Source organism: Ricinus communis, chromosome 4 (genome assembly GCF_019578655.1).
Source record: "Ricinus communis isolate WT05 ecotype wild-type chromosome 4, ASM1957865v1, whole genome shotgun sequence".
Lineage (NCBI taxonomy): Eukaryota > Viridiplantae > Streptophyta > Magnoliopsida > Malpighiales > Euphorbiaceae > Ricinus > Ricinus communis.
In genome coordinates this window covers 23,815,352-23,832,353 of record NC_063259.1, presented here as the reverse complement: position 1 = coordinate 23,832,353, position 17,002 = coordinate 23,815,352, and the positions used below count along the sequence as shown (strand labels likewise).

Sequence of the window (17,002 nt, the reverse complement as noted above, 5' to 3'; positions counted from 1 at the left end):
CTCTCGACTTTATTTAAGAGCTTTTTACTCTAATAATTGAGGAAATTAGATAAAAATAAAAAGAAAGATTGATAAAACAGGTTAAGAAAAAAAGGGATTTTGGAATGAATTAGACGTGATCCGGGGCCATTTAGCCACAGAATAAATAAAAACGTGCCCAACTAACAAGAAATAGAAATTTATCTCAAAAAAGAAAAACAAGAAAACAAATCTCTGGAATTTGTTTGTTTGCAATTACGTGCGCGTGTGAAAGAAAGATTTCCCCTCGTCCAGACCCGAAACAATAGAGGTCTCGACACCAATGCATAATTATAGATCAAAGAAAGAACAACAGAACAATATCAAAAGCTTTCTTTCTTGTTCACTGTCAAAAAGAAGAGACCACAAATTTTTCCACTTCTTTTTTTCTTGATCCCTATAGCAACCATAACAATGGCAGTTAATCCATCAACTCGCTGTTTTCCTCGCTCTTTAGCTCCTCCTCCTCGCTCGCCTGTTGTCTTCTTTAAACGGGTTTCGTCTTCCCGACCCTCTTTCTTAACCGAGCTTCCGGTTTCAAGAATCGTCTCGGTTCGCTCTCAAGTACCCAGTTCTGACGGGTCGGGTCCTTTGAGATTCGTGATTGAACCTCAATCTGATATCGGGTCGTCGTCGTCATCATCATCCGCGATTGATTTTCTCACATTGTGCCATCGCTTGAAGGTAAAGAATTTTGAGAAGGAAAGCTTTCCTTTTTCTTTTTTTTTTTTTAAACCTAACAAATAATTGTCATAGGCTGTTTATGGAATTGGGTATTACCAAAGGTTACTTCATAGTTTAGGAGGCTATTGTGGATAGCCAACAAAATTTGAATGATGATCTCTGTGTCTTTTTGTCAATGCATGCTCAAATTAGTTATTTTTTTTAATTGAATTTGATTGCAATATGAAGGTTGATGCTGGCTGTTGAGAGTTATGATATAAGTTATGGGGATCAAGCTATTCCCAGAATTGGTCAAATTATTTGACATAATATTTTAGTTAATGAGAATGGGAATATGAAATCCGGGATTACAATGCTAGCCCTGGTTGCTGCGAATAACACCCTTTCTTTCTTTGCAAAGTTAAAAGACCAAAAACAAAAGTAACTGGTGCCATATATATATATATACACGCATTGCATACGGCTCCACAATGGAATTCACTTTTACTTACCTTTTTCTATCAAATAAAAACATAGAGTTTATCAGGTTTAAATCAGTAAATCATCCAATAACCACCCTTTCCTTGTCTTTGGAGGAGTTAAAATATATATATATATATATATATATGTTTAGGATAGAATTGGTGTCTTTGGCTATATGCATTTGCTACATTATTCAATTTACTTAATCTGGTATAAGAAAAACTTATATAATCTATTTCTATAAATAACTATTGGAAGATGTTCAGGCATTCTGTTTTTCATTGATTATATAAAACCTTGGATGCATGCATGTTTCTGGTGTATTCATCTGCATAAGGCACTTCTATTGGTTTAGATCATGAGTGTAGCTGGTGTGTTCTAGGATAAATGTTCATTGTCCTTTTATTATTCAACTAAACAAATTTCTATCCTAACTGCCTGGATTTATGATTGATATTTATAATCTACATTAAGCCTTTTGTAACTGTTGTGTTGGATGTAGACCTTAATACAATTTTTTATTGAGATAAGATTTTGAAGGATAGGGATTTCTAATGTTTCTCTCTTCTCCTCCCCTCAAGACTACAAAAAGGAAGGGATGGATCAACCATGGGATAAAGGGTCCTGAATCAATTGCTGATCATATGTACCGCATGGCTTTAATGGCACTTATTGCTGGTGACCTTCCCAATTTAAATCGAGAAAGGTTTGACTTTCTCATATCATGTCAAGGCCTATGCTCTTCATTATTTACTTGATTTCATTTTAATAAAATCGCTGTTGTTTAATAAATTCCAATGAATGAGGCATTTGAGTATGCATGCGGCCTAATATGTTGGGCAGATGTGTTGATTTGGTGGGTGGGGTCTACTTATATTGAACCGTTATTATTATTTTAGGGAAGATATTGATCTTTCAGCTTAGCAGTAGGTCTTGTGCTGCCAGATTTGCTAACAGGTGGTTTGCAAGTTCAAAACTGCTTAGTTTGGATTACTAGTAACACTTGTGAACTGCAGGATGTGGTACTTCTAAATTTTCTCATTCAGTATTGTTAGAGATATAAAACTATTATTGGGACCTCACCCAACAACTTAAGCTTTGGGTTGAGTGATTCTTTGATGGTACTGGCAAGTCCCAAACAGAATTGGTGGATTGATATTTGTTTTCTGTTTCCTCATTTTTATGGGAATTTCTTATCAGATTTTTTTATCCTCTTTACTGAAACAGGTGCATAAAGATTGCGATTGTACATGACATTGCAGAAGGTATTATTTTAACTTTTTTGTAATTTCTAAATATGGTGGATGTGATTTATTCATCTTGTAGCTTAATAAGATGAAATAGGTAGAGGTCTCAAAAATATAACGTGGGTAGAGCTGTTTCTAAAGTAAACCATGTAGCTCAGTTTTGTTTTAATTCGTATTCACCCTATAAAGTTGACTCTTCACAGCAAAAAGCTCAAATATCTATACGAACCAATTCAGCGCTGGCATCACAAATGGATCCCTCACAAGAGAGTAGAAGAATATTATTATATATTAGGAGACTGACACCGCATTTCAATATCTGTGCATTATGAGCACAATAGAGGCCTTTTCTGAGCTTGTCGTGATGCTTATCTGACCTAAAATGTAACAAAACCAGTATGGATTGATGATTTTATGTTTTCTCCTTTCATTATTACAAACAACTTGATTATTTTCTATGGTTAAATGTGAGTGGACACTCTTTTGGGGTCCTGAAGTTTAAGTTAGGGTTTGAACTTTGATAGCTATTGTTGGAGATATTACACCATCTGACGGTGTGCCTAAGCAAGAAAAGAGCAGACGGGAGCAAGCAGCTTTAAATGAAATGTGTGAGGTTCTTGGCGGAGGAATGAGGGGTACTTACTTTTGTTATTCAACTATCTAAATTGCTGATTGATTTCAGTTAGAGTTGTTTTAATTACTATCTTATTGCAGCTGAAGAGATCAAAGAACTGTGGGAAGAGTATGAGAACAATGCTTCCTTGGAGGCCAACCTTGTGAAAGATTTTGACAAAGTATGTAGCAATCGGCCATTCAAATGGAAGATTTTTAATTTTGTGCTTAAGAAATGGATTTATGGTTCAAAAGATGATGGATTGGCATTCTTTCTTATTGTCTTGTGAAAATATTGATATAGGACAGCCTAAAAGCTAAATGTTTTTTACTATACTGTCTGTATCCTGTTGGAAATTTTAGTGAATCAGTTTTCAGAAGCTGCAGAGTAGTAATCTACTGTTACCACTATACATAAAGCAAAAAAAAAAAAAATCAATCTACTAAATCAAAAAAAAAATATATATATTTGTATGACCTGCTGTTTTAACAACGAACGACAATCCCAAACAGGTCCAATGTGTTTATAGATCTTACACTGGTTTTCTTTTCTTTATGCATGACATCCTAAAATGTGTGTTTTGCTTTATCAGTGCATTTGACTTTATATTACTTTGTGTATCCTATAGTGCATTCTAATCCTCAGTGATCTAATACTGTTATCTTCTATTTAGGTTGAGATGATTTTACAAGCGTTGGAATATGAAATGGGTATGATCTCCAATGAATATATCTTCATACTTTGGATTTGAGCTACATTTTCCTTTTCATTTAAAATTCATTTTTTTGCAGAACATGGGAAGGTGCTGGATGAGTTTTTCCTTTCAACATCTGGTAAAATTAGAACCGCTATTCTGTAATGTATTTTCATGAAATTTATGTACTTGATCATATGCTAGAGCATTTCCTCTGCAGGCAAGTTTCAGACTGAAATTGGAAAGAGCTGGGCAGCTGAGATTATCTCGAGAAGAAACTCTAGATTGGCCAGCAAGCTACACTAACATCCAGATATAGCTACATTTTTCATCTTTTTTTTCTGGTTGAGGAGTCGGTTGACAACTTGAAGACTTCCTCCTGGCTATTCACCTCGAAACGCCTCTTTTTGTCGGTCCTGATTCTGGAAGGGTAACCATTAGATTGTATGGGAAAGCAAGAGGGGGGCAGCAAGAGCTTCAAATTCTTGAAATCCGCTGTAACTACTAATCAGTACAGAATCCAGTGGTGCCAGCATACTGTCTGTTAATGGCAACTTTAGTGTCTTAAAAATTTGAATAATGTGTAAGAGATGGTGGTCTCTATGATTGGGCGGCCGGATCATCATGGCAGGCTTATCAATGTAGTTAAGAGCACACCTTTTAGTTTGGACATAATTTAATGTAACTAATGTGACTACAATAAGATCAAAATATTTGCATTGCAAGATTAATTCTCAGGAAATTAGTTAAGAGACTCTAAATTCAGTGGTAGTTGTTAATGAACTAATATTTGTGTTCTACAAAAAGTTGTTACACTAATACTATTTCAGGCTTTTACATTTTGATTTCCGCATATATAAAGATGCAAGTGTCAGCAAGTCAACATTGCGTGGAATTGGGGATGTGGTTCAGTAGTTGAATTGAAATGACCCTATCTCAAAGTCAAGTCGTCTTCCCTTAATGCTGAAGGAAAATTATGATTCAATGCTCGAACTAGTTTTTAATTATGTACTATTGAAGGAAAGACAGGTGCCTTTTTGCTTGATAAATTAACCGCCATTAGAGACTCCTCCATCCTTACCATATCCTTTTTATCTATTCTTTTACTATCATGCAATGAAAATAATTTCTTTTTTTTTTTATATAATCTAAAGTGCGCCGGAAATAATTCTGATAGATGATAAAATACTATTTTAAAAATATCTGAGACTTGAATTTAAAATTTTAATTAAATTAAAAGATATTTTTATTATTTATTTACACATTCTTAGATGCACCGTAATGAATAATTTAAGTTCATTCAAATTTAACTTGAAATTCTATCTCTAATGTTATTTGTTAAGCAGCCAGCATTACGTTACTCTCTTCTTTATGTATTTTTGAACTAGCCAGCAATAGTTTTCCAAATTCATCTAATCTTTTTGAACTGCAGGAATTGCGTTAAGAAGCCAAAGATTTCATTTCCAGATACAAAGAGTTTGTAAGATAAAATTGGATCAGAAAACTAGCTTCAACTTTGTTGTAGAAATGGCATCCGCATTTTGGTCTTTGGCAAATTTACCAAAGTCAGTGCATCTTGTCATTAACGGTCTATTCATGTCTTTTTCATTAGAGTTCAGTCAGATCAAATACCTCCGACTATCATCTCTATTTGTTAATAACATAAAAAGTCATAGATTTATTTATTACAGCATAGAACAGAATTATAAATTATAATAATAAAAAAAGAAATTAATGAATGAGTGTCAATCGCAAATCATAATATAGACCCTTATCTATATAGCTTTATGGACTAAAGGTCCATCCCTAATTGTTTTTATCTGTATAATAATTAGAGTTTAAATTTTCAAATTTATATTAAATGTTTATTAATTTATATTCATTAACCATGTGTTGAATGTTGAATGTTTATTAATTTAATTTTATTGAAAAGATATGTGTACTACAATATAAATATTTGTAGTATAATTTTAGCTTGATATTTTCTATTATTTACCAACTGTGTAAGGACGATTTATGTTATGTCTAAATTATATATGTACATTTGAATAGATTAGTGGATATGATTTTCATTAATGATGAATATTCAGTGATAAACTAATGAATTTTACGTCTATAAATGATGAATGTTTATAGCAATCATAAAATTTTTCCAATATGCATCACAAAAACAATAAAAGCTTTCGTAACTAATCAATATTTTCATTTGAGAATATTGATGAATATTATATATACAAATAATGAACATTGCAATATTGAATAATGAATATTAGTATTAACACTCATGAATAATACATGAAACAAAATGAACATGAACATTGACCGTAATGAATATTAAGTTCATAGCTAATAAACATTTAAATACAAAGAAAATTAATTATTATAGAGTATTACATCTAATAGATATTATATGTATAGAAAATAAACATTTTAATACATACAAATGAACCAAAAAAAATATTAATATGTATCTGGTCTAATAAAAACTTTTTGATATTTGTTATTATATTCTGACATATATGATTTTTTTTTTAAATTTTGTATACTTATTATTGATACGTAAAATTTAAGTTTATATATAATTTTGTAGTTTTTTTATTCATTTATTGATATTTTTATATTATTGTATTAATAAAATCTTAAAATATACAAAACAAATAAAGACATTAAAAATATTTAATTTATTATTATTTTTAAATATTTAAAATAATTATAAAATATTAAAAATTTATTTAATTTTATATATAAATTCAATTTATATTATTTTTATAATTAAAATAATTATGACGATCGAAGATAAATTTAAAAAATTATTATTTATAATTATTTTTTATAAAAGAAATTTATTCAAAGTATTATTTTTAATATAATATTGAATTTATTTTATTATAATTTTAAAAAATAAAATTTTATGTGTAAAAAATAAATTTATATATCAAAACATAAAATTTTTAAAATAGTGACAGTCGTATACCACACGAATAAATAAGTAGCTTTTATAAATATTTAAAAAATTATTTAATATATAATTTTTAATATAATATTACTCTTTATAAATTTATTTATTATAATTTAAAAAATTTAAAATCGGTACAATTTAAAAAAATAAAGATATGGGGACAAAAGTCTGCACATTGTGCAATTTAAAAAATAAAAAATTATTTTATTTTTCTCCTTTTCACACGTGTTTATGGATTTCGGGTGGAATCATATGGACCGAAATCCATATTACAAGCATCGGCTATCAATTAGGTAGGGCCACATGGACCGTTAAGGCATTTAGTCTAGAGGCAATTTTCATGATGCAGAAATTGGAAGGTTCAAAAATGTTTTAAGATTGTTTGACTTTAGGAATTCTTAAATCCGTAGATTGAAAATCTATAAATTTTAAAAATCTTGTCATTTAGACAAGGAATAGGATTAATATACTTCTCAACTTTGAAGGCGGTTAAATATGCCTTTTATCTTTTTGGACAATTTTAACTCAAAATTTATTTCTTTTATTTTATTTTAGCCATTTTTAAAGAGAGTGAATTATACTCTTTTTAATAAGAGAGTGAATTCAATAGAAACTAGAATTTAAATTAAATTTTACAAATAAATAATTAGTTACTAATAATAACATTAAAAAATTATAATTTCTTAATTAATATTAACTATTTTTTATTTTATTTCAAACTTTTCTTTTATTTTTAAAAGAAAATAACTCTCACTCTTTCATGTAAGAATGGAGTGAGCTAAAATATGAGTTTTTGATTAAAATGACTTAAAAAGGTCTATTTAGTCATGCCTGCAAAATTTAAAGACATATCTAAACTTTATTTCTTTGAATAAACAAATAAATAATAAATTTTTATTTAAAAGTCAAAAATAATTTTTAGGATAATATAAATTTCTTAAAAATAATTTGAGAATAAAAAGGTATTACAATAACTCGCTATTCTTTTGTAAATTTTAGAATTTTCTGTCTCTTAAGAAATTAAAATCTTAAATTGGTTTCGGAAATTAAAATATTTTTTAAGAATTTATGAAAGTAAATCTTTTTTCTACTTTATATACAATAAATTTAAATAAAATTCATAAATTTTTTAAAATTTCTTGATCTAAGTGAAAGCAACGGTTTGTATATAAAATTTAAAAGAAAAATGGCGATAACAATTTGGTTAATATGCATAAACCTCCCGCATGCTAGATCCAAAATCACTCAACCAAACACCAAGAAACATAAAATGTTGGAGATACAGGTCTGAAAATAGCAGATATTTTTAAGGTTAACAAGGTTGTCCCTAGAATTACTACTTAAGACCATGTCCAAACCATTGAACATTAACCCATTATTGTTGGCTGCGTTTTGAAGACATTAATGCAGAGTCCAATGGAAGAACAAAAGAAGAAAACTATTTCATACATATATATCTTTAATTGAAACTTGACACTTCCACAACAAAGCTTGAAACAGTCGTAGGTGACTCTACGATATGCGCGTATTATGCCTGCCAATTTGTTGTCTGATGATGGTACCTATGGCCATGGATAGGCACGTGCTGTCAGGTTTCTTTCCTTTTCTTCTCCCTCACCGACAACTTGTCTAATCTAATTAATATATATGCCATAGTACTATTATAATATAATTTACTTTAAACTATAATAATTAATTAATAATATTTTAGATAATTTAATTGCTTTATCTGTTGTTTTATTGATTTAAATTATTAGTAAATTTATATACAAAAATTTAAAATTATCAAATATTATTGAATATATTTTAAAATAAATAATATTTTATTAATTGATAATATGATATAATTAACAAATTTTATATTTATTTACATTAATAAATACAGTATTATATATTAATGTATATTAAAATGATTTATATATATATATATATATAGTATAATCTTTCATAGTTAATTTCAATAGTTTTTTGAAAATAAAAATGTATAATATATTTTATCACAAGTGAAATAGCAAATATGTAAATATTGTATTAAAATGCAAGGGGTTGAAATTATTATTATTATTATTTTTTAAAAGAGAGAAAAATGAATCCAAAGATAAGAAGTAATTCCTTTGTAAAAAGTAAAGTAATTATTGTGTAGAAATGATGATAAAAATTGACTAAATATTTTTGATAAAATGTTGAAACAAAACAAAAAGAGAAATAATAAATTTGAGTTGAATAAAAAGAAAACAAGAACAAAACAGAATGATTAGATTAATCACGGGTTGCTATGACTGTCAATAACCGGGACAAGTTGGCCCTACCACCACTTGTAAAAATTTTGTCTATTACACCTGACAGATTCTGTTGGATGCCAAGATCATGAGTTGCTTTCTTATTAACCGTCAGATCTTGATCTTAGTCTATTTCCTTTCTGTCTGAGTATCACACTATAAGCACCCAGCAACCCGAAAAATATATATATATTAAGGTGGTCACCGGTATCTTTTACCCAAAAACCATTGTTTTTAATTTATTTTTTTATACGTTTCTTTTATTTTATTTCTTTGATTTTGAATTTTGGATACAACTAATTTTTTAACTGTATTTTATTGATAAATCAATGTTAATTTCTCTACCAAGATTATCGGTGATGAATGTTAAAGAAAAATATTTTTGTAAAAAATACTTATATTCGCTTTCTGGTTATAATTGAATTCTATTATTTTACATCAAAATAATAAATTATTTTATTTTTATAAATTTTTAATTTAAAAAGAAAAACACGCCAGTCAACATTCTTATTCTTTTGTGTTTGGTTAAGATGCCAAATCTACCCCCCACCATATATTCTTTTTCTTCCTTAATTCCCTCTCTCTCTCTCTCTCTCTCTTTATTGCCACATGAACATACGATAATGTTCGAGAAATTATTACATGTGAAATCATGCGTATTGTATTCCCATGTTAGCTGATCAGATGTATTTGTACACTTCAAAATATATGCATACTCATTATCTATTATTTGCTATATAAACTTTTATCAATATTAACATTAGTAATAAAATATTCAAATTCGTAACCTTATTAATTATTGTAAATAAAAATAGAAATTATTTTTTAATTAAAAATTTATTAGATCTAATTAAATTAGTTATTTTCCACACTTCTTGGGTACAAAAGTGACAACATATTGAATATTTCCATTTTTTAGCTTCTAATATTATCCACACTTAATATTTTTCCCTTCTTCAATGCAGCATCATAACTTAATACAAACTTAATATTCTTTATGAGTTTTAGAAGTTTATAATATCTTATATTTTAGTAGAATTCTTCTTAATGAATTTATGATGATTTTAATACTGAAATTAAAACATAGAGAATTTCGCAATACAAATTAAATTTAAAAATAGCAATAAAAATACGTTTAATGTTAAGAATTATGGATAATTTTTTTCTGAATTCAAAATGGTTTTGATAAAAATGAGAAGAAAAGGAAAATAATATTTGAAATTAATTAAAAAAAAAGCTAGAATTCTTCCTTTTATTAATCCTTCTCATTATTAATAATAATTTATGTAAACAAGTATCAAATGCCATTCTATTATGTAATAAGAAATGTTATCATGAATGACATACTCTTTTACCTAATACCTCACTTATGAGGAATAATTCCTTCTAATCACAATCACAAGAGCAGCACCCCACCAATTCAACTCACAAGCTATTGTCTTTGTTCTTATCACAAATCAGAAATTGGTAATCTTACAAATTAAAAATAAAAAATAAAAAATATAGATATCAATAAAACAAAAGCATATAATAGTATAATGGATATGAAAATGATCCTAAATTTTGCCCATTATTATATAAGTAGGGTCAAACTCAAACTCAGGCCTCCAAAAGAAAAGTCCAAGTAAACCAACAGAAAACAGAGCATTAATATATTAAATTATAGTATCAAACAGGGCCCTTGAAAACAGAATCATAATTAAACTTTTAATTAATCAAATCTATTATATCTTTGTCATGTAGTAGTAATTAAGAAAAAAGAAAAAGAAATGAGTTTTTTTTTTTTTTATTCAACTCTCCGGAGATTTTAAAGCCGCATCTTACTATTATTTATAAATAAATTTATTTTAGTTAAAAAGGAATTATTTATTTATTTATTGGTCTAATAGCTTTATGAGAACGTAACTTATTTTTAACTAATATTACACAATATTCTTTGCAACGGAAAAATTGATTATTACCAAAAACAAAGTCCATTGTTTTTAAAAGGACTTGACGTTACCATAAAGCAAGCTCTGTTTCTATGCATATATGAATCTTGAATATTGTGATAATGATGCCATGATAGTCTAAAGAAAATAATCATGCAGGTTTCACATTCAAATCAAAACAAACTGATTGTTTTTTTCTTTTCTTCAATTCTTTGAGGAGAGGGTCTCCATCAGTACTGCTTTGGATTTGAGACCCCACAATCCGTGTTCCTGCTTTTGAGTTTCCTATGCAGGAGTGAGGAGGTTCAAGAACAGAGCAAGCCAGTTCAAAAAGATTTCAGTTTTCTCCTTCTAAGAATTAAGGAAGTTGTGATCGAGAGGTATGGTAATCTGGGGGAATTCTTCTTTTGGTCAATAAAGAAAACAAGCTACTGATGATTAAGTGGTTCTACATTTGCTCATCCAAAGAAGTGATTTTTTTTTTTTGGTAGTTTATTTATAGGCTAAAGATCAATTTTTTTTTTTTTTAAATTCTAAATTCAGTGATCTGGGTATTGTTTAAAACTTGTTTGGTGATGTGGGTTTTGAGTTTTGACTGATTTGGTGATATGTGGTTCTTGCTTTGGGAGTGGCTAATGATCTGTGTTTTAGCTTAAAATTTTTTATGCTATCTGGTTTTAGTTACAAAAGCGATTGGTGATAAGGGTATAGCTATAAGAAAAACTGAACAGTGATAAGGGTTTTGCTCTGACAATAGCTGGTGATGGTTGTTCTGACTGTCAACGAGGTTACTGTGTTCTTAAGAATGTATATTTGGTGATTTTCAGTCTTTTGGTTGGTGAAGTTTGGTGATTTAGATGACTGTGCATTATAAAGTTTTGGAATTTTATTGTTTCACTTGAAATGGATCATGAATTTTGTATACCCAATGGAATTATGAGAAAGTGAGATATTAATGATGAGAAAATAATTTTGGTATGTGGATTGTATGTTGAAAGTTGAAAGTGAAATATCTTAGATTTGGTAATTATATTGATGGCACCATCATCCACCACTAGTCCACCGCTACAGTCCTCCCCTCCTCCACCAGACCCTCTCACAACTTCTCCAATTCCACAGCCCAACGTCACTACCCCTTCAACACCATCCCCTCCTTCTCAGACACCTTCTGCTGTTGTTGCAAGTCCTCCTCCTGCCAATGCATCAACTCCAACTCCACAACCACCTGTGGCATCACCACCGCCTACAACTTCGCCACCTCCACCTTCACCCAATGCTGATCCTCCAACCTCAAATTCTCCTCCGCCACCACAATCACCAGTACAATTACCCCCTCCACCTGTCAGCTCAACTCCTCCAGCAACTCCATCTGATCCTCCTACTTCTCCACCACCTCCATCCAATACACCTACAACTTCTCCTCCACCATCATCAGCACGTCCACCAGCGAATTCACCTCCACCAGCATCACTAAGCCCACCTCAAGAGTCACCACCATCACCACCACCGCCATCATCAAAGCCACCTGAAAATCCTCCATCACCACCGCCACCACCAGCAACCCCTTCAGAACCACCTACCAATTCTCCTCCATCACCACCGCCGCCACCAGCAACCCCTTCAGAACCACCGACCAATTCTTCGCCACCACCAGTATCCGTGCCACCTCCCAGAAGGTCACCTCCAGCTCCGGCAGCAACCCCGCCCACCACTTCACCTCCTCCACCAGCATCAACGCCACCTGCCAGTTCACCCCCTCCACCGGCATCAGCTCCACCTGAAAATTCACCCCCTCCACCAGCATCAATAGCCCCTACTCCTAGTAATGCACCCCCACCTCCTGGACGTACTCCATTTCCACCTTCTCAGCCAACACCTTCTCCTTCAAATTCTACTCCAAATGCATCAACTTCTCCGCCATTGATAACATTGAGCCCGCCGCCTCCTTCACTCAGTTCTGCACCCCCATCTGACAATAATACTAGTGCTCCAGAAAATTCAAAATCACCAGGTGATGGAGGCATTGGTACCGGAGGCATAGTGGCTATTGGTGTAGTAGTAGGTATCATAATGCTCAGCATTGTTGGGTTGGCTGTCTTGTGCATGAGGAAGAGGAGGAAAGAGGCACATGGACTCAATGGTGGTTATGTTATGCCGTCTCCTCTGGGCTCTTCCCCAAGAACAGGTAATTGTTTTACGTTGCATCTTCAGAATTCTTTAGCATGATATGAACTAATAGATGCAATCATAAACTTAGAAATCTCTATCACATGTACTTCTCGTAATCTGATGTAATTACTGCAACCTGAACTGCATATGACAGATGATTAATGCTGATATTATATGGTTAATGCTTTTATATTTAGAGAAGGTTAAATATAGACATACAGAAGAGTTCATTCTCATAATGAGAAAAGCAAATTGGTTAATTTTGTTAACAGCCTTATCAAGTTGATAATCTGTCTATGCTGCTTTAGCATTTTACTGATAAAGAGATTGTTAATAGAATTTTCAATTTTTTTTTAAATTCTATCCAGATTTAAATTTGTCAAAAGCACAGACAACAATTCCCCTAATGGGAAGTGGGTCTAGTACTGATTACGTTTATTCACCAAGTGGTTCTGGCGGATTAGGCAATTCGAGGTCATGGTTTATGTATGAAGAATTGCTCAAGTCCACAAATGGATTTTCATCTCAAAATCTTTTGGGGGAGGGGGGATTTGGTTCCGTATATAAAGGTTGCCTACCGGATGGGAGAGAGGTGGCAGTAAAACAGCTTAAAGTTGGTGGAGGACAGGGTGAACGAGAATTTAAAGCTGAAGTTGAGATTATTAGCCGTATACACCATCGCCATTTGGTTTCACTTGTGGGTTACTGCATCTCTGACAACCGAAGATTGCTTGTATATGATTATGTTCCGAACAATACCCTTCACTTCCATCTTCATGGTAAAGATACAACCTATAACTGAGAATTTAAGTACAAAACCAACATAACTGTTTAATAATTTTGCATTCATTTCTTGCATGCTGTAGGGGAAGGTAGGCCAGTTCTCAACTGGGCAGCACGTGTCAAGATTGCTGCTGGTGCGGCTCGTGGGATAGCTTATCTTCATGAAGACTGTAAGTTCCTTTCCTAATTTTGGTTCTCATTTAGTCCTTATTTATGTATTGCAATCTGAATTCACCATCTCATTTGCCTGTTTTCTTCTATTTGTTATCAAAACAAACATTCCAGTCTCAAATGTTATGCTGTACCGTTAAATTCACAAAATGGTATGATAAGAAAAACTGGAGTTTAAACTTAAAAACTTGTGATGAAACATAACTGGGTTGTAAGGCAATTTGCACTCCATATGATATTATATTTGGGACTAAGGTCATACAATGATGAAAAGACCTAAGTACCTTCTCCGAATCATTTCTGAAGAGAAACTCTTCCATTTTCTTCTTCTTGCTCATTATTATTGTTATTAAGTTGAAATTTCTGGTTTGACCAGAAAAGGTCAAGCTCTTTATGGTTACCCCTTCTTCCAAATGCTGAGATTTGAGTTTTAGGGAAAAAACAGATTTCATTATTGCACCCAATTTCAAAAGCAATTTTTGCTTCATCAAGATCTAGATGTAAATAGTCCATTTCTTTTTCGTTACATGTAGGTCATCCTCGGGTTATTCACCGGGATATTAAGTCGTCAAACATTCTTTTGGATAACAATTTTGAAGCTAAGGTACACACTGCTTACACTCCAGCTAACTAGATTAATATTTTACTGATCTCATTCACATTATTCTTAATTGTTTCACTTTGTAGGTTTCGGACTTCGGTCTTGCCAAGTTAGCTATTGATGCAGATACACATGTGACTACACGTGTTATGGGGACTTTTGGGTACGTCGTTTATTTTTTATTTTCTTAGATGCCTATCACTTCTGGTCTTTCTAGGACTGAGTGGAGGCAGCTACTTGCTTACCCACTCTTTCTTTTGTTGCTTATGGAGCGATCTGGGGCAATTTTACAATGCACAAGCATATAATGGCCATGCTATATTCATCTAATTGTTTTCTCGGTTATACAGATACATGGCCCCTGAATATGCATCAAGTGGCAAACTAACTGACAAGTCTGATGTATTCTCATATGGGGTTGTGCTTTTGGAGCTAATCACTGGACGAAAACCTGTGGATGCGTCCCAACCATTGGGAGATGAGAGCCTTGTGCAATGGGTAAATAATTTGATCTCAGACTTCTTGATGCTGTTGCACTGCCAAAAGAAAAAAAATCCTCATTTCAATTTCCTAAATCTCGCCCCTTATTTAATTATGCACAAATGATTAAACCCATATATATCTTTTCTGCAGAAGTTGAAACTTTCGTAAGAATATACTGTTGGATGTACTTTGTCATACAAACTTTCTTTCATCAATGCTCACTTTTGCTTGGTTAGAATTCATTAGTGATGTCACTACTATTAATTTAGAACCTTAGTAGCAGAAGTGATAAAATCGTAATAAAGGAAAATAATCTTCTGCTGATGGTACCAACAGCTTGATGTTTCTGTATGTTGATGTCAATTAAATGCTTAAAAGGCTGGAAGAACCCCAAGTGCTGAATAAAACTTTGTTCGTCATTTCCTATATAGTCAAGGAACAGTTGATAAAGAATGCATATGTTAGTTTCAACTTGGATTTTTAATAAAATAAATAACATGTCTTATTTTATGAAAAATAAGAAGTCCTCACGGGTGACGGAACCTCAGTGCAAATTTCACAATTACAGATCAGATGCACACACATACTTGAGCTGGAAAAGAAAAGAATGCGAAAGCAATAAGATATAGTTGTACAGAGGTGAAACAATAGAATGACTTGTAAGAAGTAAATCTTCGTGAAACTTGATCTTCAACGAATGGACTACTTTTTTCTTCAGGCTCGACCTTTACTTGGTCATGCACTAGCCAATGAGGAATTTGATGGTTTGGTGGATCCAAGGCTTGAAAAGAATTATGTTGAAAGTGAAATGTTTACAATGATTGAGGCTGCTGCAGCCTGTGTGCGTCATTCAGCTGCCAAAAGACCGCGAATGGGACAGGTACGTGAGTTTTGATCGTACAACTGGCCAAAAATGCTTTCTTCTGAATCTCGCTGAAAAAATGGTGGGATGTATTGCTTAATTTTCTTGTACTTCTCAGGTTGTCAGAGCTTTTGATGGTTTAGCTGCTGCAGATCTAAGCAATGGAATGAGAGTTGGGGAAAGTGAGATATTCAACTCAGCACAACAATCTGCTGAAATCAGATTATTTCGGAGAATGGCATTTGGTAGTCAAAATTACAGTACCGATTTTTTCAGCCAAGGCAGCTTGGATAGTTAAGAGGAATTCTTAATACATCTGTTAACAGTAGGGTTTCCCGAGTTCAGCTGGCGCCCCGTGCAAGCTCAAGCTAATTCAGTTGGAGGGTGGCTTACCTTTAGATGTACAGGATGTGTATATCTGGCATTTGACTGCATCTTGCGCGGTGACAGGACTCCAACCCTCATTATTAGTTACCAGTTTTTTTTTTTTTTTTTTTTTAAGCTTTTGCACATAATACAAGCTATTCTTTTTTCTTGTAACTAGCTCGTGCAAATTTTGTTACTACAACTTATAGTATTAGTAAAGCTATGATTCAATTTTGTTCCGATCATCTACAGTATTAACAAAGCTATGATTCAATTTTGCTCGTACCAACTATAGTATTAATAAAAGCTATGATTTTGTTCCTTCCGTTTCTGGTTTGATTTCCTTAAAACTCGGCTGCCGTTATTAGAAGATTGTTCAGTTTGCTCATAATTATATATCAGAATATTTCTCCTTTTCATGGATGGAAAATTTATGAAAATAATGATGGTCCATGAAGCATCAGAAAAACACAGATGCTGCAGGATAACTTCTTGCAAGTATCTTAGAAATTAGAAAGTTTCATCGTTAGCATGAATGACCGATTATCTTGAGATACTGATGCCTACAATAATTTTCCTATCATATATAGCTTAACGATTCAACAACCATTTCTCAAGTTCTATATGCTTACCTACTGATTGCGTCAGAGGGCAGGTTAAGTTTCAGGGAGTGTAGTTTG

General features: G+C 32.0%; 2 protein-coding genes across 2 annotated transcripts; both read left to right on the top strand.

Moving 5' to 3' along the window:
- Positions 1-192: 192 nt before the first annotated feature.
- LOC8264519 (5'-deoxynucleotidase HDDC2) lies at positions 193-4,443 on the top strand. Its single transcript, XM_002514477.4, has 8 exons — positions 193-702; positions 1,746-1,870; positions 2,392-2,429; positions 2,936-3,046; positions 3,126-3,205; positions 3,698-3,734; positions 3,816-3,857; positions 3,939-4,443. Exons 1-8 carry the CDS (start codon positions 433-435, stop codon positions 4,022-4,024), a joined length of 789 nt encoding a protein of 262 aa, XP_002514523.1. The 5' UTR covers positions 193-432; the 3' UTR covers positions 4,025-4,443.
- A 6,537-nt stretch (positions 4,444-10,980) lies between these two features.
- Positions 10,981-16,648, top strand: LOC8264518 (proline-rich receptor-like protein kinase PERK9). The gene is made up of 8 exons (XM_048372966.1): positions 10,981-13,072; positions 13,425-13,835; positions 13,923-14,009; positions 14,544-14,614; positions 14,698-14,774; positions 14,962-15,109; positions 15,813-15,974; positions 16,075-16,648. The coding sequence occupies exons 1-8, from the start codon at positions 11,923-11,925 to the stop codon at positions 16,252-16,254; spliced, it is 2,286 nt and encodes a 761-aa protein (XP_048228923.1). The 5' UTR covers positions 10,981-11,922; the 3' UTR covers positions 16,255-16,648.
- The last annotated feature ends 354 nt before the right edge of the window (positions 16,649-17,002 follow it).